The sequence below is a fragment of the Alosa sapidissima genome, chromosome 9, assembly GCF_018492685.1.
Source record: "Alosa sapidissima isolate fAloSap1 chromosome 9, fAloSap1.pri, whole genome shotgun sequence".
NCBI lineage: Eukaryota > Metazoa > Chordata > Actinopteri > Clupeiformes > Clupeidae > Alosa > Alosa sapidissima.
Genome location: NC_055965.1, coordinates 25,626,550 through 25,650,794, shown reverse-complemented (window position 1 = coordinate 25,650,794; position 24,245 = coordinate 25,626,550). Strand labels below are relative to the sequence as shown.

Below are 24,245 nucleotides of genomic sequence, written 5' to 3'. Positions count from 1 at the left end.
GCACTATGATGTGAACATGACAGGTTATGGACATAACAAATAAGTTCATTTTCCGCCTGTTACAAACGTTACGTTACAAAATGTCAACCTTACCCCAAGTTCTTCCAACTCTGTCGTCCCATGAGGTAATGTGGGAACCGCTGTATTTATCAGGCGAAAGAGCTTTTTGGGCGTTTTCTTTCGACCTCCAGCGAAGTTCAGTAAAATGCAGACCGCAGAGACACGGTGATCAGCTTTCTGCAGATTCTCAACAGGTGTGCTCACATCCAACCCCAGACATTCCACCCACAGCTTTAGCCTTTCTGGATCGTTGAAAGGAAGTCTGTGACAACTTTTTTTGCTATGAATTTTCCTGCAATTCGGAACTGCACAAAATCGCCTCATTTTTAGCTGTCTGTTGCAAAATACTCCAAGACAGCGATCTTCTGCTTCTTCAATGAAATGCCAGTGGTTTGCTTGTAATTGGCAAGACGGTGTAAGGTGCATTATCGCCACCAACTGGGCTGGAGTGTCTATTATTCAAGCTCTCAACGTAGGAATGTACGGGTGTGAGGCGTTTGGAAAAATAGCTCCACGGTTTTACAACGCATGGTAAAACACCTGTTGGAAAGCATCTTTTGTAGCGATTTTTGTGTGAGCATACCACTCTGACCCTGACCACTCGGTGAGTTTCACGTCTTTGTAAACAAAAGTGTAATGCGTTTTAGGAAGGATTGTTCCAGTGCACCTATGCAGTGTTGTGGAGGAGGAGGGGGGGGCTACCACAGAAACCGAAAATTCTCAGGACAGCAGCATGTGTCCAAATTTAAATCTTAAACGTTCTATTTAATCATAAACTATCTGAAAACAGGACTTTAAGTGTAAAATACCGAACTTGTCCTTTAATGTCTCAAAGTTGTTGCTCCATCTTTCCCTCCCATGTTATTGTAGCCTAAGTCACTTCGGTCAACAGCATTCGCCAAATATTGATTGTATTTCTACTGTGATATGTGATATGTATCTGTCTAATGTAACTAGTGTAACAGGTCTCTCAGTCCAAGGCCTGTGAGGCAAATAAAACCTTTTTTATTAAGTTAATAAACTATAATTATGTTGCAAATGTTCTGTTTGCTTGCATTGCATGTGAAACAGTGATTCAATGGTACAAATATCTTACTGTAAGTGAGAGTCCAATGTTAGCTGGCTTGCATGTTATAGTGGCTATCTCGACAACACATATATAAGCCTTTTTGACATGAGGTATTTCATTTGTTTTGGCAATGGCATTTATTGGCAACTTTTGACCATTTTACATAAAACAATCAGGTTCTGTAGTGATTCATTCATCCCACTCTGACAAGTGTTGTGTGTAGAGATCTTCACAAATTGTTAGCAGGCTTGCATGTTATAGTGGATATCTCGACAACACAGAGAAAAGCATTTTTGACATCAAGTCAAGTCAAGTCAAGTTTATTTATATAGCACATTTCATACACAGAGGTCATTCAATGTGCTTTACATAAACAAAACCAAACAATAATAACAAATAAAAGCATAGAAGAGCAATATAGTCAAAGAATAGTTAAAAGGTAAAGATCATAATAAAATGAAAACATAAAACACAAGGTAAAATCATTTAAAAATAAAGAATAATTAGTAAGCAAAAACAAAGGCAAAAGTAGTAAAAAAAGTAGACAAAGGCAAAGTAGAATAATTATCAAGGCAGATTCAGAATTTGTAACTCGGCACAGTTAGCAGAAAGCATCTGAGAACAGTTTGGTCTTAAGTCTAGATTTAAAACTGGCTACAGTTGGGGCCTTTTTGATGTCATCCGAAAGTTGGTTCCACAGCTGAGCCACATAGCAGCTAAAAGCTGCTTCACCATGTTTAGTTCTAACTGTAGGTTTTACTAGCATGTTTTTCACCTGGGACCTGAGAGGATGAGAAGGTGTGTACTGCTGAAGCATGTCTGACAAGTATTTAGGTCCTGCTCCATTTACTGATTTATAAACAAGCAATAGTGCTTTAAAGTCAATTCTTTGACTTACTGGAAGCCAGTGCAAGGACTTAAGAATTGGAGTAATGTGTCAGTTCTTTTAGTTTTTGTTAGAATCCTATCACCCGAAGCTGTTTAATAGTCTTTAGGAAGGCCTGTGAACAGTCCATTGCAGTGATCAACCCTGCTGGAGATAAATGCATGAATGAGTTTTTCTAAGTCATGTTTTGACATCAGCCCTCTGAGTTTGGCAATATTTTTGAGGTGGTAAAAAGCTGATTTAGTTATCGCTTTCATGTGGCTGTTGAAATTTAGATCACTGTCAATTAATACACCAAGATTTTTGTGTCAAGGAGAGTGGCAACCCTAAGTCTTTCCTCCATGAGCTATTTCATGTGTTATCTTTACTAATTAATTCATCACTGACAGGTGTTGTGTAGAGATCTTTACTAATTAATTCATCACACTCTGGCAGGTGTTGTGTAGCGTTCTCTCCGGCCTCCAGATGTTCCTCTACTTGAGCGGTTTCCTGTGGATGCACCTGGACACGCTGCTCCTCCTCCTGTCAATCATGAAGCTCAAGAAGCTCAAGAAGCCCCAGGGGGAGGGGCCAAACTGTGGCCTCTTGTCTCTGATTGGCTACATGCTTCCACTGATGATAGTGGTTGTGGTTGTTGGAGTGATGCCAGCCGGATATGGCACTGAATGGTGAGCTGTGCAAGAAAGAAGGAATGACAGAAAGAAAGAAATTCTGTAAATTTAGTAAAACGTGCACACGATTTAGTAAATTGTGCACGTTTTATTATATTGTGCACACGTTTTACTAAATTGTGTGCTCAATTTACAACAATTAAAATGAGAGGAAATTTAGTAAAATGAGCGCACTATTTAGTAAAAAGTGCACACAATTTAGTAAAACGTGTGCACAATTTAGTAATACGTTCGCACAATTTAGTTGAATGTGCACACAATTTAGTAAAATTAGTGCACGTTTTCTGGATATATACCAAAAAATATCTTGCAATGACCCCTCTAGGGTTCCGTAGAAATGTAATATTGCATCAATTGGCAAAAGCATGAGTAGGAAAGGTCATTTTGCATTCCATTTTGAACATGAAACCCCCAGGGTTATTTTAAACCCATTCTCAACGACTTCTGTAATTGTTACAAAAGAACTACCAGCATACATTTAAGCATAAAAGTAAAAGTGAGTGTGAAATCCTCATTATGCTGTTTGACACATCCCCCCTCCATGTGTAGGTGTGGCGTGCGGAAACGTGACGGCTTATCCTGGAGTCTGCTGGGGCCTGCTTACTTCACCTTCACTGTGAGTGAATGTTTAGTAAGGATAACTCAGTTTTTGTCTTTTGATGAGATTACTTTTGTCTTTTGTTGAGACAAAAAACAAAAGTTGTTGCTTGCCTAAAATGAGTGTCATGAAATGTTGAGGTGTCACTGTCACTTTGTTATTGTAATTTAAGATTGAATTTCAGTAAAGATTAATATGTGATCTCTTTACAAAAATGTGGGCCGGGGCTATGGCATTATGGAAGTGCATTGTGGGAAAGGTCATTAGTTATCTGAACTGTAACATTAGCTAGCACAACTGCAATACAATTGTTGTGTTTAATAAACACACAGTATAATTTACATGTAATGACCTAGTTAGGTGAAATAGGAAGTAGTGTACACTGTAAGTGCACTACACTAAGTAAGAATTAAGCATAATGTTTGCACAACTTGTAATTCCTATACCAGATTAGTCTGTAAATTAGTCTTCAAGGCAATTGATTTGCATGTTTTTTTTATATAAACTAAGGTAAATTAACAGGTTAAGTAAGCTTAACTAAGTAACTTCACGGTGTAGCAAAACTTCAACAATTCAAGTATAGTTTATATTTAATTTAAATGATCATGTTTACTTTTCCACCCCAACATTAAATTACACTCACAAAAACTGAGTTATACTTACTAAACAATTTAAGTAAGGCCCTTAGATTTTACAGCGCACCAGTGTGACAGTACCGGCTGAAGGTTGTGTCTTTATTTCTCTGAATTCTGAGTTTATTGAAGACATTTTTCGGTGAGTGGAAGGCACAGTATCTGTACTGTTGTTAAATATCATAATTGTCAAAGTGAAAGTACAAGGGGTTTCAGTGGTACTGGAGGAAGCTTTGGTGCCCTGAACGGTCTTAATGTTAACGGTAGCAAAGTCTTTTGTAGCTAGCTGTATTAGATTTTTGAATGGATTAGTTATCCTAGCATAAGCATCGGCCATTCATATAAATGGAACGGCATATAAACCTTTGTAGACAAAATAAACAAATAATATGAAGACAAAACATTGTACATAGAGTGCAAACAACAATAATGGGCATTGCAAATTGGACTGATATCATATGGTCTTGACTACAGCCCTGCTGATATGTGATGAGTTAGTGTTTGTGTAAGACCGTAGTCATCGTTTGATTGTCCCCCCTCTCAGGTTAACCTGATTTTATTGCTCATCGCCTTCATCAGCCTCTGCCTGCTGTCTTCAAATGAATCCCCTCTTAAGGAGGAGATCAGAAATGTCAGGTAACCTGGAAAATAACACATTGCCTGATACTGACGACAACAGTATATGTACAGTGCTGTGCATACTGTAAGTTAAGACATTAAGATCAGTTTACAAAAGATGATTTTGTATTCCTCTTTTTAGTCAACTTTAGCATGGGTTCCTTAACTTATGCACAGCACTGTATACTGTATATATACACACACACACACAAACCCATTCCCTCTCACACACCCTCCACAGGTGCCAAGCCGTGCGTGTGTTGGTCCAGTCTGTGGTCATCACGTCCCCCTGGGTCCTGGGCTTCTTCCACATGGGCTATGGCAGTGCTCTGGACCTCGTCTTCCTCATCCTCATCTCACAGCAGGGAACCTTCATCTTCCTCATTCACTGTGTCTTAAATCCCGAGGTAAACAAGGCCACAGGCGCTCCCTGGATGACTTTTGGATTGTTTTAATTACAACTGTGTGTGCACTGTACAAGAGCGGCCATGCCAGTAAAGCCAACTGACTTGAGTTTTAGGCATTTACGATATTGTAATAACATCTTTTAGTATTTTACTGTACATCTACAGTACCTGATATTATACCATATATGGTAACACTTTATGGTAAGGGTACCTGACTCGGTAACACTCCATAATAAGGTGGCATAATAAATAGCAAACTAGCAATTACCTAACCCTTTGTTAATATTTGTTAATTGTTACTAAAATATGTATTTGGCACAAGTTAATAGTTTTTTCATCATTAATTAAATATTAGTTGTTTGCACAAAATCTGCAAATCTATTAACTAATATTTTATTAATATTTGTTAATAGTTAACTAAATGTATTTTTGGCACTAATTAACTCATTGAGTGCCAAAAACGTAATATTAAGTTTTTCCTTCCCATGCGTTGAGTGCCAAAAACGTAATATTACGTTTTTAGCTTTTTTTTTTTATTACGAAACTAGACACTCTAATACACCTTATATGTGATTTTGGGAACTCTGTGATGAATGGAAATGAAATATATGACGATCGAAAACTCATGAAAACTCACAATCTGGACATTTTATCTGGACATTTTATCATAACTCGCGTTGCCGCTTTGGGTCAAATCAGTGACGCATGCACGTCAGGTCAAAACCAGGCCATTTTCGTGGGTCTATCACTAGGTGGCAGTCTCGCCAGGTCTCGTTGATCACTTCCCGGAAGGTTTACACAAGTAAGTAACAGGCAACACTTTATATTTCATGAAAGACGTTATATCTCCATTTCTAGAAAAAAACAGTGATTTTGATGAAAACTAGCCACTGTTTAGCTTGGGATTTCTCAGGAACAGAGGCGTGTAGAAATACACGGTTTGCACCCACCGAGAGCTTAAAGTCTCACCTTTTAATCGAGCTATTGTATGTGTTCATAGCTATAACACAGAATATGCTGTGGCTGTACAAAACATCAACAATGGTCTAGATTGCTGGCACTCTAGGACAAAGCTCCCGAAAACAGCTTGGCATTCAATGAGTTAACAGTTATTTTTTACATCATTTAAATGTTAAATGTTTATTTACAAACTATATCTAATGTGAGTAACATTAGTTAATGACATATTATTATTTATCAAGCTTTTCTGATTAGCTTTGTGGAGAATTTAGTTGGTTGTGTGAGAGTTTGCGCTCCTCTTCTTCCACTTCATCCTTATTGGATACCATTGTGGTTGGCTGTCCTGTAATTGGTGACCCTCTGTCTAGTGTGTAAAAGTAGTGTACTCTTTGCCTTTGGAAGTACTATTTGGTTGCTGCTTGAATTTGGTGAAATTCAGGGGAGGTGGGTGTAACAGAGTTAGAAATGTAGTTTAGTGTTTACGTGATTTTCGCCGTAATTAAGCAGCTTTATTGAGATTGGTGTTTTGGAGCCCCCTTTGGAGAAACGGTATACTGCAGCTCTGCTGTGTTTTGTCCTTGTATTGTTGCCATAGCCGATCAGAAGCGGTATGCTTTGCATTGGGTAGGTTGACTGTATAAAGCACTCCCCACTCTGTTTTAATTTTGTAACTGTAAAATGTTGTTTAAAATGAAAACTTCGATATACCAACTGTATTATATTACTTTACATGTATTGTTAGGATTTGGGTGCAATTCTAGCAACTTAGAGAACGTTTATTAATGTTTTCATTATGACCACGAGTTCATACACACTGAGTCTTACGTGACTAGCTGTAAACTCCGCTAGCAACTTTCCATGCATTTAGTGTAGGCTAGTTTAGCTTAGTGTGCATGGAAAGTGCAATTCAGTCTAGCAGGAAATGTATGTACATTTAGTTTAGCATTATGTTTATGCATTACCTTTGCATGGTCTACGTCTGTGAATGTTTAGTGAGTCTCAGAATATTAATAAACTCGTTCAGTGCACCTGAACATTCCATGTGGCATGTCTCCCTTGCTAGTAGGCTAGGGCTGACAGTGATGGTATAGGAATCATGCATGTAATATAGCCCATTCAGCTACTTCTTTTTATTTTGCTTGGGCGGATGCTGTTTTATGTATGCCAGTGCCTGAAGGCATGTTTTGTTTTAACTTTTCCTAAAGGAATAAATGTGAATTGTGAGTTTTGATCTCAGTCCCTTCGCCGTCTGACTAATAGTTATATATTACTAATATATTAATTAAGCTTAACCAACTTTATTATAAAGGGTCCCCCATACTGATAGTTATATATTACTAATATATTAATTAAGCTTAACCAACTTTATTATAAGGGGCCCCACGCTTATAGCTATATACTACTAATATATTAATTAGGCTTAACCAACTTTATTGCAAGCGGTTCCGGCGCCGACAAGAGTGGCAGCATGTCAAGGTAGCTCTGTGTTTTTTTCTTGAATTTCCCCTTGGGGATCAATAAAGTATCTATCTATCTATTGTAAGGATCCTATGGGGAGTGGTTCATATTGGGATAGGCAGAAGCACAGTTTAATAACAATTAGTTAAATAATAATAAGTCATTAACTTTTCTATTAACATATAGTTTGTAAATAAACATTTAACATTTAAATGATGTAAGAAATAACTGTTAATTAGTGCCAAAAATACATTTAGTTAACTATTAACACATATTAATACAATATTAGTTAATAGATTTGTTAAAACATTAACATATAGATTTTATGAAAACAACTAATATTTAATTAATTATGAAAAAACTTTTAACTTGTGGCAAATAGATATTTTAGTAACAATTAACAAAGGGTTAGGTAATTACTTGTTGGCTGTTTATTATGGCACCTTATTATGGAGTGTTACCCATGACTCATCATGAATTCATGTTCATTCCTTAATATCTCATGAATCATCAGGAATTCATTGTTCATAGTCTGTTATTTGTGCACATCATTATGAATTCTGATTTATTAAGCATGATCATGATTATTTCTTTCTCTGCCAGAAATGTGGTCATCACTGCTCAAATTCTGATTTGAACACAACTTTGTGATTCTCTGATCTCATGTCATTATTCACCACCTTAGTTGAGGGGCCACAGACATGATGAACTCATGAGCAATTAATCTAAAATTCATGTAATCATGATGATCATGTTTAAGATCATAAATCATAATGATGTACCCACCGTACCTAATGCTTTATGTGTGGTTCATGCATGAGGTCAGGAATGAGAGACTTTGAACTCATGTCAATTACTGATGATTCATAGTAAAGCATATATCATTAATGAATTCATGAATGAATTCATGATAATTTATGTACCCAAGTGTTACCCAGTATATACATAATATATTCTACACTGTAGATCATTACTCTACAACAGATCCACACCATGTATGTTTATATATAATGTTTATATGCAAGTGGTAAGTGTTAACTAGAAATGCAATTCCGAGGAATTACACAAGGGGATGCAGTCTGCTGGTTAGGGTGTTGGTGGGGCTGTTGAGCTTGCTGCTAGCTGGTTGGTAGGGTAATTGTGATACCTGCAAAGGTGCTTTTGGAGTAACCAAATTTGAATCTTGTGTGACATGTCATTCTTGAGATCACACTCAACCTCACTTCATCTTTGAGTCCATAAAAACAGCGTAGCAAATTTGAAGCATGTACGTCAAGCCGTTCTGGAGCTGAGACAGTTGGAATCCTCACAGGTGACACCTGTGCCAGTGTTCTGATTAGCCTGGGAACTGCTTTGAGCAGGGACGTGCACAGGAATTTTGAGGGGCAGTTGCTCTGACCTGAAAAAAGGGCACCCCCCCCCCCAAAAAAAAAAAAAAAAAATCATGGGCTATATGCAGGACTGAGAATAACAGTTTTAATTTTTTAAAATATATACACAAAGAAGTAAAACACTGAAATACAGCACTCAATCACCTTAACTTATCATTATTTTAATGCCCTTAGTGGTATTTATGTTCTGCTCAGGCAAGATGTTTGAAATGACCTCTAAAATAGCCTATGTTTTTTTAGATTACAATTATTTAGCATGCAGCTCTTTAATCCTGTACTTTCTAGCATGGTCCTCTCATCTCATATTTGGTGATCATCACTTAGGCCTTCCTGTCCTGTGCCTCCTCCTGGTCCACATTTTCCTCACATAGTCTGGAGGCTTGTGACTGCTCCTCACCTTAAATGTAATGTAATTATGAAACATTGCCATTAGTAGGCTACAATATGAGTCTGATTAATTAATCAATTAGTCTACACAGTGTAATGTCATCTTTATCACAGCTTAGACACAAGTCTCTCTCTCACCTGCTGGTTGGCTTTTCTGCAGCCAACCCTGCAGTGATTGCTGCCTCCCTGAATTGTCTCTCCCTCACCTGAATCAAACTCTTTTCAGTGGGCATCTTGGCTTCAAACAATACCCAAAATACTAGTGATAGGATTTAGGGATTTATTTTGAATAAAATAATTAATGTGATGCATTCCTTCCACCATTCATTCTTCTTGCCAAAAAACAATTTAACGTTTTAAATCTTAAGTGTTTTTCCACAAATGGACCACAATTTTAGGCATGTACTTAACAGTATACAACACATTAATAGCCTAAACAAACTATGCAAGTCATTTGGAAATCTATATTCATCCAAATCCTAGTTTCGTTTGTTTTATGGACTACTAGGTGGTCGTGGAAGATATCGTTAAAACAGTATTTGTCTTGTAAGCGGAACCAAAGTTTCACAGGCACCGTTGTGGTAGAACAAAGGACCTACAACCTCGTCGTTTCATTGGAGAGTCGCCTCGCGTTCAACGGATTCATTTGCATAAAGATGGGCTTCGCCCAGCTTTTTGACGCGCAACATATTTTCAAATGCAGCGCTGCCTTCCCGGAATGCTTTGCGGGCGCGTTAAAGTCGCTTGACGTCACCCATAGGACTAGAGTGGAATGCGACACGACAAAATGAAGTGTCGTGCAAGTGGATCGGTACCGTCAGCTCAGGTGCCGGTCGCGTGCAGCGCTGCAGGCACGTAAACAGAGTTTGCCCTTCCCCTACTGACTTTCACTTTCGGTGCCCGAATGGAAGTGAATGAGGCTTTGCGATTTTTTTTTTTTATCTAGGACTACGTGAAATTCTGCATCCATTGTACGATTTATTTATTTATTTTCCCCATTGGAAGGGCAACATGAGTCAAGAAGGGCATATGGGCAGTTGCCCGGGCAACCTGAGCAACCCCCCTGTGCACGTCCCTGGCTCTGAGAACTACTTAACGAGCGGAGCTGGCTCTATTATGACATCACAGCCCCCATTCAAGTCTATGGGGGAAAAATACACTTTTAATTACAAATATCTCAAAAAGTATAAACTTCTCAAAAATGAAAAACGGTAAAGCCTTGGAAGATCTACGGAACGGTGTTTGAACCAAATTTGTACATTAAGCGGTTTGGGCTGAATAGCGCGCACAAAAAGGTAAAAAGAAAAATAATAATAACTAGAAAAGCATTTCCTGAAGGAAATACAGTGCATGAAAATGCAAAAATATGATGTAAAATATCATACAGAGTAAAAACAAACTATATTGGTTGCTAAGTAGATGAGGTTTAATATAGTTGGAATGACTGAACAGTTAAATAGGTGGATAGTTTAAATGGTTAAATTATTTAGGTAGATAGTTGACGATAACTGACAGTTGGAATGGCTCTAATGTTTGCTAGCAGTTATGCTAACTATGTTAACAAAGATAATAATGTTAACAAAGTTACTATGCTAACTAGCATGGTAGCATGCTAACCATGTTACTTAGCTAACTTAGCTAATCATTTTTAGCAGTTTTGCTAAAAATGCTAACTAGCATGCTAACATGCTAGCATGCTAACTATGTTAACCACGTTACTTAGCTGACTTAGCTAATCGTTTTTAGCAGTTTTGCTAAAAATGCTAACTAGCATGCTAACTATGCTAACCACGTTACTTAGCTAACTTAGCTAATCGTTTTCAGCAGTTTTGCTAAAAATGCTAACTAGCATGCTAACATGCTAGCATGCTAACTATGCTAACCTTGTGACTTAGCTAACTAGCTACAGTGGGTAGGAGTCATAGTTGATGACAAGTAACAGTTACAATGGCTGAACAGTTAAAAAGTTCAGTAGTTTAAAGGGTTAAATTGTTTAACAGTAAAATATTATAGTGAGGACTTTTATTTTAAAACAGTTTTTGGCAGAGGAAGCAGTTGAACAGGATGTGTAGTCTTAATAGGGCCAGTTTGTATGCTTAAAGCCTGAGACTGGCAGTTGGTCCAGGTGGCCCGAACACCTGCCATAGGATTCTAATTGCTTAACGGCTCTATTGTGATGTCATCAGCCCATGTTAAGTCTATGGGGAAATTTTGACTAGTTTTTAATTAATAGTTTAAAAAGTATAAAAGTTACAAAGTTGAAAAATACAAAGCCCACATGTCCTAAGTAAGACCTACGTAACATAGTTTGAATGAAGTTTCTACGTTAAACGGTTTAAGCTGCATTAACTGCGTTAGAAGAAGAAGAATAACTAGAAAAGCATTTCCTGAAGGAAATACAGTGCATGAAAATGCAAAAAATATGATGTAAAATATCATACAGAGTAAAAACAAACTATATTGGTTGCTAAGTAGATGAGGTTTAATATAGTTGGAATGACTGAACAGATAAATAGGTGGATAGTTTAAATGGTTAAATTATTTAGGTAGATAGTTGACGATAACTGACAGTTGGAATGGCTCTAATGTTTGCTAGCAGTTATGCTAACTATGTTAACAAAGATAATAATGTTAACCAAGTTACTATGCTAACTAGCATGCTAACACGCTAGCATGCTAACTATGCTAACCACGTTACTTAGCTAACTTAGCTAATTATTTTTAGCAGTTTTGCTAAAAATGCTAAATAGCATGTTAACATGCTAGCATGCTAACTATGCTAACCATGTTACTTAGCTAACTTAGCTAATCATTTTTAGCAGTTATGCTAAAAATGCTAACTAGCATGCTAACATACTAGCATGCTAACTATGCTAACCACATTACTTAGCTGACTTAGCTAATCGTTTTTAGCAGTTTTGCTAAAAATGCTAACTAGCATGCTAACATGCTAGCATGCTAACTATGCTAACCATGTTACTTAGCTAACTTAGCTAACTAGCTACAGTGGGTAGGAGTCATAGTTGATGACAAGTAACAGTTACAATGGCTGAACAGTTAAAAAGTTCAGTAGTTTAAAGGGTTAAATTGTTTAACAGTGAAATATTGTAGTGAGGACTTTTATTTTGAAACTGTTTTTGGCAGAGGAAGCAGTTGAACAGGATGTGTAGTCTTAATAGGGCCAGTTTGTATGCTTAAAGCCTGAGACTGGCAGTTGATCCAGGTGGCCCGAACACCTGCCATAGGATTCTAATTGCTTAACGGCCGTATTGTGATGTCATAATCATAATGTTAAGTCAATGGGGAAATTTTGATTCGTTTTTAATTAATAGTTTAAAAAGTATAAAAGTTACAAAGATGAAAAATACAAAGCCCACATGTCATAAGTAAGACCTACGTAACATAGTTTGAATGAAGTTTCTACGTTAAACGGTTGAAGCTGCATTAAGTGCGTTAGAAGAAGAATAATAACTAGAAAAGCATTTCCTGAAGGAAATACAGTGCATGAAAATGCAAAAATATGATGTAAAATATCATACAGAGTAAAAACAAACTATATTGGTTGCTAAGTAGATGAGGTTTAATATAGTTGGAATGACTGAACAGTTAAATAGGTGGATAGTTTAAATGGTTAAATTATTTAGGTAGATAGTTGACGATAACTGACAGTTGGAATGGCTCTAATGTTTGCTAGCAGTTATGCTAACTATGTTAACAAAGATAATAATGTTAACAAAGTTACTATGCTAACTAACATGCTAGCATGCTAACTATGCTAACCACGTTACTTAGTTAACATAGCTAATCATTTTTAGCAGTTTTGCTAAAATTGCTAACTAGCATGCTAACATGCTAGCATGCTAACTATGCTAACCATATGACTTAGCTAACTTAGCTAATCATTTTAAGCAGTTTTGCTAAAAATGCTAACTAGCATGCTAACATGCTAGCATGCTAACTATGCTAACCATATGACTTAGCTAACTTAGCTAATCATTTTAAGAGGTTTTGCTAAAAATGCTAACTAGCATGCTAACATGCTAGCATGCTAACTATGCTAACCATGTGACTTAGCTAACTTAGCTAATCATTTTAAGCAGTTTTGCTAAAAATGCTAACTAGCATGCTAACATGCTAGCATGCTAACTATGCTAACCATGTTACTTAGCTAACTTAGCTAACTAGCTACAGTGGGTAGGAGTCATAGTTGATGACAAGTAACAGTTACAATGGCTGAACAGTTAAAAAGTTCAGTAGTTTAAAGGGTTAAATTGTTTAACAGTGAAATATTGTAGTGAGGACTTTTATTTTGAAACAGTTTTTGGCAGAGGAAGCAGTTGAACAGGATGTGTAGTCTTAATAGGGCCAGTTTGTATGCTTATAGCCTGAGACTGGCAGTTGATCCAGGTGGCCCGAACACCTGCCATAGGATTCTAATTGCTTAACGGCCGTATTGTGATGTCATAATCATAATGTTAAGTCTATGGGGAAATTTTGATTAGTTTTTAATTAATAGTTTAAAAAGTATAAAAGTTACAAAGATGAAAAATACAAAGCCCACATGTCCTAATTAAGACCTACGCGTCAATGTTTGAATGAAGTTTCTACGTTAAACGGTTGAAGCTGCATTAGCTGCGTTAGAAGAAGAATAATAATAACTAGAAAAGCATTTCCTGAAGGAAATACAGTGCATGAAAATGCAAAAATATAACGTAAAAAAATCATACAGAGTAAAAACAAACTATATTGGTTGCTAAGTAGATGAGGTTTAATATAGTTGGAATGACTGAACAGTTAAATAGGTGGATAGTTTAAATGGTTAAATTATTTAGGTAGATAGTTGACGATAACTGACAGTTGGAATGGCTCTAATGTTTGCTAGCAGTTATGCTAACTATGTTAACAAAGATAATAATGTTAACCAAGTATGCTAACTAGCATGCTAACAATGTTAAAATGCTAAGTATGCTAACCATGTGACTTAGCTAACTTAGCTAATCATTTTTAGCAGTTATGCTAACTAGCATGCTAACTATGCTAACCATGTGACTTAGCTAATCATTTTTAGCAGTTTTGCTAAAAATGCTAACTAGCATGCTAACATGCTAGCATGCTAACTATGCTAACCACATTACTTAGCTAACTTAGCTAATCATTTTAAGCAGTTTTGCTAAAAAATGCTAACTAGCATGCTAGCATGCTAACTATGCTAACCACATTACTTAGCTAACTTAGCTAATCATTTTAAGCAGTTTTGCTAAAAATGCTAACTAGCATGTTAGCATGCTAACTATGCTAACCATGTTACTTAGCTAACTTAGCTAATCATTTTTAGCAGTTTTGTTAAAAATGTTAACTAGCATGCTAACATGCTAACTATGCTAACCACATTACTTAGCTAACTTAGCTAATCATTTTAAGCAGTTTTGCTTAAAATGCTAACTAGCATGCTAACATGCTAGCATGCTAATTATGCTAACCACGTGACTTAGCTAACTTAGCTAACTAGCTACAGTGGGTAGGAGTCATAGTTGATGACATGTAACAGTTACAATGGCCGAACAGTTAGTAGTTTAAAGGGTTAAATTGTTTAACAGTAAAATATTATAGTGAGGACTTTTATTTTGAAACAGTTTTTGGCAGAGGAAGCAGTTGAACAGGATGTGTAGTCTTAATAGGGCCAGTTTGTATGCTTAAAGCCTGAGACTGGCAGTTGGTCCAGGTGGCCCGAACACCTGCCATAGGATTCTAATTGCTTAACGGCTCTATTGTGATGTCATCAGCCCATGTTAAGTCTATGGGGAAATTTTGACTAGTTTTTAATTAATAGTTTAAAAAGTATAAAAGTTACAAAGTTGAAAAATACAAAGCCCACATGTCCTAAGTAAGACCTACGTAACATAGTTTGAATGAAGTTTCTACGTTAAACGGTTTAAGCTGCATTAACTGCGTTAGAAGAAGAAGAATAAGAAGAAGAAAAAGCCTTGGAAGAACAGTACAGTGCATTTTCATGCACTGTAATAATAAAATGCCTTGGAATAACAGTACAGTGCATTTTCATGCACTGTAATAAGAAGAAGCCTAGGAAGAACAGTACAGTGCATTTTCATGCACTGTAATAAGAAGAAGCCTAGGAAGAACAGTACAGTGCATTTTCATGCACTGTAATAAGAAGAAGAAGCCTAGGAAGAACAGTACAGTGCATTTTCATGCACTGTAATAACTAGAAAAGCATTTCCTGAAGGAAATACAGTGCATGAAAATGCAAAAAATATGATGTAAAATATCATACAGAGTAAAAACAAACTATATTGGTTGCTAGGTAGATGAGGTTTAATATAGTTGGCATGACTGAACAGTTAAATAGGTGGATAGTTTATATAGGTAAATGATTTACTTGGTAGATAAGGTTTAATATAGTTGGAATGATTGAACGGTTAAATAAGTGGATAGTTTAAATGGTTAAATTATTTAGGTAGATAGTTGACAATAATTGACACTTGGAATGGCTCTAATGTTTGCTAGCAGTTATGCTAACTATGTTAACAAAGATAATAATGTTAACCAAGTTACTATGCTAACTAGCATGCTAACAATGTTAAAATGCTAAGTATGTTAACCATGTTACTTAGCTGACTTAGCTCATCATTTTAAGCAGTTTTGCTAAAACTGCTAACTAGCATGCTAACATGCTAGCATGCTAACCATGTGACTTAGCTAACTTAGCTAATCATTTTAAGCAGTTTTGCTAAAAATGTTAACTAGCATGCTAATATGTTAGCATGCTAACTATGCTAACCATGTGACTTAGCTAACTTAGCTAATCATTTTAAGCAGTTTTGCTAAAAATGCTAATTAGCATGCTAACTATACTAACCATGTGACTTAGCTAACTTAGCTAATCATTTTTAGCAGTTTTGTTAAAAATGCTAACTATGCTAACCATGTTACTTAGCTAACTAGCTACAGTGGGTAGGAGTCATAGAGTCTGTCTCAATTGGTGTACTTATGTGAGTACACTTTTGTGTAGTACACTATGTGCACTGTGTGCTTACTGGCGGAGTGCGCAAATTTTAACAAAATAGTATTGTCTCATATCAAACACTAACTCCGTGCACTTCACGGAAATGACGATCGCAAACATTTTAATATAACTTTATTGGCGTCCTCAATTCGACAGTGACATGGTCATACTGTGTCAAAACATGAACCGTTTATGTTATAACTTGCTTGTACCTCCGTAAAGTCTGTTTTCCACTGCTGCTGCTTCAGCTTTCTCAACCGCGATTACCACGAGTTTGAAAACGCTCCCTCCCCTTCCGCTATTTGGCCAAGATGGCGTCCGTTAAGGGCGAAAAGTGTCCAGCGTTGCACACTCAGCTTTTTGACCGTTATGAGTGCACCATCCGGGAACTTGCAGCGCCCTTCGTGTCGTTGGAATTTTCAGTGTGAACACCCTCATACACTCAAATTAGGTATTGTAAGTGCAGAAGTACGCGATTTGAGACACAGTCATAGTTGATGATAAGTAACAGTTACAATGGCTGAACAGTTAAAAAGTTCAGTAGTTTAAAGGGTTAAATTGTTTAACAGTGAAATATTATAGTGAGGACTTTTATTTTGTTTTTGGCAGAGGAAGCAGTTGAACAGGATGTGTAGTCTTAATAGGGCCAGTTTGTATGCTTAAAGCCTGAGACTGGCAGTTGGTCCAGGTGGCCCGAACACCTGCCATAGGATTCTAATTGCTGTGATGTCATAAAGGGCAATGTTAAGTCAATGGGGAAATTTTGATAGTTTTTAATTAATAGTTTAAAAAGTATAAAAGTTACAAAGCTGAAAAATACATAGCACCCATGTCCTAAGTAAGACCTACGTAACATAGTTTGAATGAAGTTTCTACGTTAAACGGTTGAAGCTGCATTAAACGCGTTAGAAGAAGAAGAATAAGAAGAAGCCTAGGAAGAACAGTACAGTGCATTTTCATGCACTGTAATAAGAAGAAGAAAAAGCCTTGGAATAACAGTACAGTGCATTTTCATGCACTGTAATAACTAGAAAAGCATTTCCTGAAGGAAATACAGTGCATGAAAATGCAAAAAATATGATAAATATGCAGAGTAAAAACAAACTATATTGGTTGCTAGGTAGATGAGGTTTAATATAGTTAGAATGACTGAACAGTTAAATAGGTGGGTAGTTTATATGGTTAAATTATTTGCTTGGTAGATAAGGTTTAATATAGTTGGAATGACTGAACAGTTAAATAGGTGGATAATTTAAATGGTTAAATTATTTAGGTAGATAGTTGACGATAACTGACAGTTGGAATGGCTCTAATGTTTGCTAGCAGTTATGCTAACTATGTTAACAAAGATAATAATGTTAACCAAGTTACTTAACTTAGTTAACTTAGCTAATGTTTTTATTTTTTGGTAGTTATGCTAACTAGCATTCTAACATACTAACTATGCTAACATGTGACTTAGCTAACCTAGTTAATCATTTTTAGTAACTATGCTAACTAGCATGCTAGCAATGCTAACATGTTAACTATGCCAACCATGTGACTTAGCTAACCTAGCTAATCATTTTAGTAGCTATGCTAACTAGCATGCTAGCAATGCTAACTATGCTAACATGTGACTTAGCTAACCTAGCTAATCATTTTTTAGCAGATATGCTAACTATGCTAATTAGCATGCTAACAATGCTAACCATGTGACTTAGCTAACCTAGCTAATCATTTTTAGTAGCTAACATGCTAACTATGTTAACCATGTTACTTAGCTAATTTAGCTAATCATTTTTAACAGTTTTGCTAAAAATGCTAACAAGGTTAGCAATACTAACATGCTAACTATGCCAACCATGTGACTTAGCTAACCTAGCTAATCATTATTTAGTAGCTATGCTAACTATGCTAACTAGCATGTTAACAATGTTAACAATGTTAACATGCTAACTATGCTAACCATGTGACTTAGCTAACCTAGCTAATCATTTTTAGTAGTTATGCTAACTAGCATGCTAGCAATGCTAACATGCTAACTATGCTAACCATGCTAACTAGCTACAGTGGGTAAGAGTCATAGTTGATGACAAGTAACAGTTACAATGGCTGAACAGTTAAAAGGTTCAGTAGTTTAAAGGGTTAAATTGTTTAACAGTGAAATATTGTAGTGAGGAAACAGTTTTTGGCAGAGGAAGCAGTTGAACAGGATGTGTAGTCTTAATAGGGCCAGTTTGTATGCTTAAAGCCTGAGACTGGCAGTTGATCCAGGTGGCCTGAACACCTGCCATAGGATTCTAATTGCTTAATGGCCGTATTATGATGTCACAATCGGCAATGTTAAGTCTATGGGGATTTTTAAAAATGTTTTTCTTTAATAGTTTAAAAAGTATAAAAGTTTCAAAGTTGAAAAGACATAGCAGCTTGGTCCGTTTGAATACCTACGTTACAAAGTTTGAATGAAGTTTCTAAGTTAAACTGTTCAAGAGAAATAGCGTATGGAAAAAGTGGTAAGCGGAATAATAATAAGAAGAAAAAGTTGTTGTTGTTGTTGATGCACTGTAATAATAAGTCTCCTGATTTCAATAGAGGGGATGCATCCCCTCTAATTATGCAGTGGTCTGATCTGGTCGAATGATTCAACACTCAGCCTTGTGCCTAAGGCCAAATTATAGCTGTGGCAATGACATTTCAAAACTTCACTCTCATTTCTATATTATTGTAAACAATAATGTTTTTTTTTTTCAGGTGCAGTCACGCTGGAAGAGATTGTTTCCAAAATTAGCATCCATATCACCGACACCATTAAACAACATGTAATGATCCTTTTTCTTCAACATGAAAATATTGAGTCTACAATCAAATTCTATTGTATCTATTTTAGATTACTAAAGTATGGAACATGGGACATATGCATTTGCATTCAAAGCAGAGTTATTATAGTTTTGACATTTTCAATAGTTTTTATTTTTATTTAGTATTTCAGTCTGGTTTTTGATTTCAGATTAGTTTTGTTAGTTTTACAAGCAAAATGATTACTAAGTTTAGTTTCAGTTTTGCATAATGTTCTAGTTTTAGTTTAGTTTTAGTGTCGTTTTAGTTTTATGAGGAATATCTTGATTTCGAGATGCAGAAAAAAGGTACAATGAAGGAGTCAAATCTGATCTTTCATTAATACAAAGGACCTTTTTAATAGACCAGTGTATCTTAAGAATGGAAAGAAGGGAAGTGCAGGGGAAAACTTTAAAAGGTAAAATCAGCTTAGTTGTATTCTATTTAGCTTTAATAAATATTGCATTTTTCATTGTTGTTTTCATTTAGTTTTTGATTTTTGGAAAACTTGTTTTATGTTTTATTTCAGTCACTGCTAGTTTAAGTTTGAGTCTTCGTTTTTGTTAGCTATTATAGACCTGATTCAAATTGATATACTGCACTACCAATATTCACTGTAGCATGTGTAATGGTGGAAATTGTATTTAAATTGTGAAAATGTAACCTTGTGGTCCAGGAGAAGCAGACAGGTTTTGGTGTAAAATAGGTTTATTGAATCAGCGGATATACTCCGTGAAATGTAACCTATACTCTGTGAAATGTAACCTATATTAATTACAAACAAACAATGACTCATTGACTAGACAAAATACAAAGAATCGAGGAGTCACACATTTCACTATAAATAACCACACAATCTTCCTAAACACTCACAGCAGTGTCAGGTACGCACAACATGTGCAATCCAGAGGACTCACTTTCTCCCTCCACAGGGATTTTAAGTGATCAGGTCACACGCCCCTTCTTGCGCCTCCAGCGCAACTTCAAACTAAATCAAAGAACCTGCAGTTGAAATCATAACACTATCACTGACAGAAAAATAACAACAGTAACAGAATCTATGCACTCTGCCAAAGGAACATACCATCTACAATGAAAAAACATGCCATAATTAACTATAAATATAGTGACAGTGTGGGTCGCTCTGTCACAGCACTGTCAAGTTTATTACATATATTACATTTCTTCATTTAGAAAATGCTTTTTTGTAAAGAGACTTGAAAATGTCAGCTATATTACAACTCCCCAAGGCCCTTTGTCCCCAGAACAGCTGCCCAAGGCACACTGTCTCATAAGAGGTTACAAAAGAGGTCAGCTAATATATGTTATTATGATTGTAGCAAGTTAACACAGCTGATCATGGTATCTGGCTACCGTGTTATCTTGCTATAGTTGCCCGAGCCATGTAGTAGGCCTTCAAAGTATTATGGTTAAGTTTACAAACAAGTATACATACAGTATACCAATCACATTTGGTGAGGAGTAATGACAATGAGAGACTGTATGCTACTTGATGGAAAACAGGATTTGCATAATGCATATTTGCATATATGCATAAATCTGACCCCAGGCTTTGTTTGGATGCTACCTCTCCACCAGCAATTTGCATTTGAAGCCACCTGCACAGTTATGCGTTTCATTTCAATGCATCACCTTCGCTTTTCTGGAACACAGCATACTGAATGACCCTTAGGAGACTGACACCATTTCACAACTGTGAGTCTGCTGTAGCTGACATGACAGTCCAAACTTCCTCCACAAAAGGAGATTTTATGGCATTACATACTTTGAAGATGGTTGGTCATTTGCTCAAAAAGAAAACCCATTGTCTTCTATTTGCATGTAAGTAGCATTGCATACATGTATTTGATTAGTTAAATGTTTTACCGAGTGCATGGAATAGAGTTGATGATGTGTACATTCCTCTCATCACTAAGCTATGAAGTAAGGGATAATGTATAGAACGCCGGTCATTATTGGGAAAATAAGTCCCAACCGGGCGAATCGGACACCGACGTGCCAGCAGAGGGGTCTTGCTTCGCCCTGAAGGGACTTATTTTCCCAATAATGACCGGCGTTATATACATTATCACGCTTATTATGCGGCTACTTGCCAAAACGAAAAAATAAACTCCATGATATGTCTCTTTACACTTATTTGTTACCGTTTCGTTGTGGCTTTTGCTGAGAAACAAAAGTTTGCCACTCACACTGAACTTGAATCAAACGTTCTTTAGAACACAGCTGATCAACCGTCTGCCTTCACTTTTGAATGAGATCCGTTGCTATTGACAGCGGTCATTATTCAGAGGTCCTAAGGCGAAAATAATGACAGGTAGAAATCCCATTCAAGTCAATGGAGCATTACTTGCATTGTGAAGAGCCGTATAATAAGTAAGGGATAACGGCCGCCGAGGTGTCCTGTCATACAGAATTAATAGACGAGGGCGAGGGGCAAAGAACTCCCCGACGCGCAGCGGAGTCCATTAATTCCGTATAACTGGACACACCTCGAAAGGCCGTTATCCCGCTTATCACCCGGTTGCCACTGTAAAGAAAAGGAAACATGCGGTTCCGTTTAAAAGGAAGCTCACTAGTTCAGCTAGTTGGACAACTTTCGTTGGCCCTATAACAGCGATAGCATGGACAGTAGCTTGTTTACCAGATCTACTTCATAGGTGTCCCGTTATTCAGAATTAAAAGCCACCCCACCAGCCAATCAGAAAAGAGTATTTCTTCTCTCCTGGTGATAAGTTAAAATAAAACATGCTTTCTTGGGCAACTGGAGTGACAATGACATTTGTTTTTGGTTAAGAAGATTTGAAGAAATGATAGTTACTTATTTAGATAGGCCTACATATCAGTAAACAATATAATAGACTAGTATTAGGGTTTTTTTTTTTTTGGTTAAGAAAATTCAAAGAAATGATAGTTACTTATTTAGATACATATCAGTAAACAATATAATAGACTAGTATTAGGGATTTTTTTTATTTGCTGGCTCACTTTTACTCACAACATGCTATCTGGCTACAAAGGATTCCGTTCACTATGCTAAGCTAACCTAGCAGGGGTGGTGCCGGACTACGACAATGCATGCACAGAGACAAAAATGTTTTTGATCACTTATATAACTCGAGGGGAGACGGTGAATAACCCAATTTTATAAAATGGTGGCATGTTCCTATAAAATAAGTGGTAACGACCATTGCCATCGCAATTTCCTTTTAAAAGTCTCTTATAAAAAGGAGATATCAATTATCAACAATGACTAGCCAGCTGGAACCTGCCGTGCTCTCCCTCTCATGCATGCTTAAATGCGTTCACAATTAAATGGAGTAGCATAACATAGTTAGATGGAGATACTATGTATCTCGATGTAACGAGCTGTTTTGAAATTGACATTGTAAACGCTCTCTAAGAAGAGTATAAAGCAGTTTGCAGTAGCCTAAAGTTAATCACAACGTCGTCTATCGCTGGAAAATTATCTGCTCAGCAGGCCGGATTAAATTGTGTGGCGGCCCGGATCTATGATAAACTAATAAATGCTCGGCGGGCCGGATTAAATTGTGTGGCGGGCCGGATCTATGATAAACTAATAAATGCTCGGCGGGCCGGATTAAAGCGTGTGGCGGCCCGGATCTATGATAAACTAATAAATGCTCGGCGGGCCGGATTAAAGTGTGTGGCGGGCCGCAGTTGGCCCGCGGGCCGTAGTTTGGACACCCCTGATCTAAAGCATTAGGTACGGTCGGTACATCATTATGAATTCTTTAGCATGATCATCATGATTACATGAATTTAAGGTTTATTGCTCATGAGTTCATCATGTCTGTGTCCCCTCAATTAAAGTGGTAAATAATGACATGAGTTCAGAGAACTGAGCAGTGATGACCACATTTTTGGCAGAGAAAAAGAAATAATCATGATCATGCTTGATAAATCATAATTCATAATGATGTGCCCACCGTACCTAATGCTTTAGTTGATGTGCTGTTCATGTGTGAGGTCACAAATAACAGACTATGTACTCATGTCAATTACTGATGATACATGAGATATTAAAGAATGAATTAATACATTAATAATGAATTAATTCATGCATGAATTCATTACAATTCATGTACCCTTACCGTAAAGTGTTACCGGAATCTAGTTACAGTCTTGCAAATAGTGACCCTGAACAATTCCTAGTTGTTGCAAAATCATAGTCTGTGACTACAATTTAAAGACTTATGTTTAGATGTGAGAGGGTGTGATACTGTGGTCTTCCTGTAGTTTTCCAAATGTTTTCAGTCTTCTGATGTTTGTCAAGTAAAGTCAATTTATAGTGCATTTAACACAGCAGGGTTGTCCCAAAGTGCTTTACAAATTATTAAAGGTCTCATTTCATCGTTTTTTCATTAATTTTGCCGTGGTCTCTGGTATTATTAGAATGCCCTGTGTGCTGGTTTTGGAAAAATGATTCCCTGCATCTATTTCATGCTGTTCTAGTTTGGTGGGGAAGGTGGGAGGGGAGGAACAACAGGATTTTGCCTCTTACTCATGAATATTCATGACATGTTAATGACCTCACCTTTGATTGGCTAACAGTACTGTGATGCTCCCTCCAGTGCGTCCTCATCCGGTTCTACCAGAGAATGTCTGCCTGCACTCCATATTCAACATTACAGTGCTAAAACCTGGCTAAAACTCGAGTCAAAACTGTTGCATAAAATGTCTTCGTAGATACAACCTTATGTGTTCGATCCTGAATCCGAGGAGGAAGAAGAGCTGCTTCCTGATCGTTTGTCGATGAACGTTGGTTTAATTCGCCTTATTCACCCGGCGGCCATTACGAGTCTGAGGCGTACACTTGCCATTACACCTCAGTCCAGCAGATGGTGGTGGTAATGCACTCCGTTTGCAAACTGCCAAAAAAACAATTCACTGAAGAAGAAGAACAGGCCAGTGAACCCTTCTTCTTTAATCTGTGAGCTTTTTTTGGCAGTTTGCAAACGGAGTACATTACCACCACCATCTGCTGGACTGAGGTGTAATGGCAAGTGTACCCCTCAGCCTCGTTCTGGCCTCCAGGTGAACAAGGCGAATAGAATGGTAACAATTGCATGTCAGCTTAAATTTTCTCCTGAAAGAGTTAAAAGTGTGTGGCGATTGTCATCTTGCTTTTAAGTAATAAACAGTTGGAAACTATAACTCTGCAAAAAAATAAGAGACAACTGCACATTTTCCTGATGTCATCCTTCGGTTGCTGAGTGACATTTGAA

At 36.9% G+C, this 24,245-nt stretch overlaps 2 protein-coding genes across 4 annotated transcripts in view; both read left to right on the top strand.

Annotated features, from left to right (window-relative positions):
• Positions 1 to 24,245, top strand: part of LOC121719393 — a 97,435-nt gene that overhangs the window by 44,321 nt on the left and 28,869 nt on the right. Inside the window, exon 1 of one of the 2 annotated variants that reach the window (XM_042104944.1) lies at positions 20,691 to 20,820. The exons of the other annotated variant lie outside the window; for it this stretch is intronic. Coding sequence (XP_041960878.1) covers positions 20,715 to 20,820 — 106 coding nt within the window. The 5' untranslated portion in view covers positions 20,691 to 20,714. Of the gene's footprint in view, positions 1 to 20,690; positions 20,821 to 24,245 lie in introns of those variants that run through there. 2 annotated transcript variants of the gene reach the window in all.
• Positions 594 to 19,223, top strand: LOC121719621 (adhesion G protein-coupled receptor E1-like). 2 transcript variants are annotated; one of them, XM_042105413.1, is made up of 6 exons: positions 594 to 664; positions 2,451 to 2,683; positions 3,236 to 3,302; positions 4,461 to 4,552; positions 4,776 to 4,941; positions 18,895 to 19,223. In XM_042105413.1, exons 2-6 carry the CDS (start codon positions 2,481 to 2,483, stop codon positions 18,964 to 18,966), a joined length of 600 nt encoding a protein of 199 aa, XP_041961347.1. In that variant the 5' UTR covers positions 594 to 664; positions 2,451 to 2,480; the 3' UTR covers positions 18,967 to 19,223. The 2 variants fall into 2 exon arrangements, with proteins under 2 accessions (XP_041961347.1, XP_041961346.1); XM_042105412.1 differs by lacking the exon at positions 594 to 664 and adding an exon at positions 1,893 to 1,927.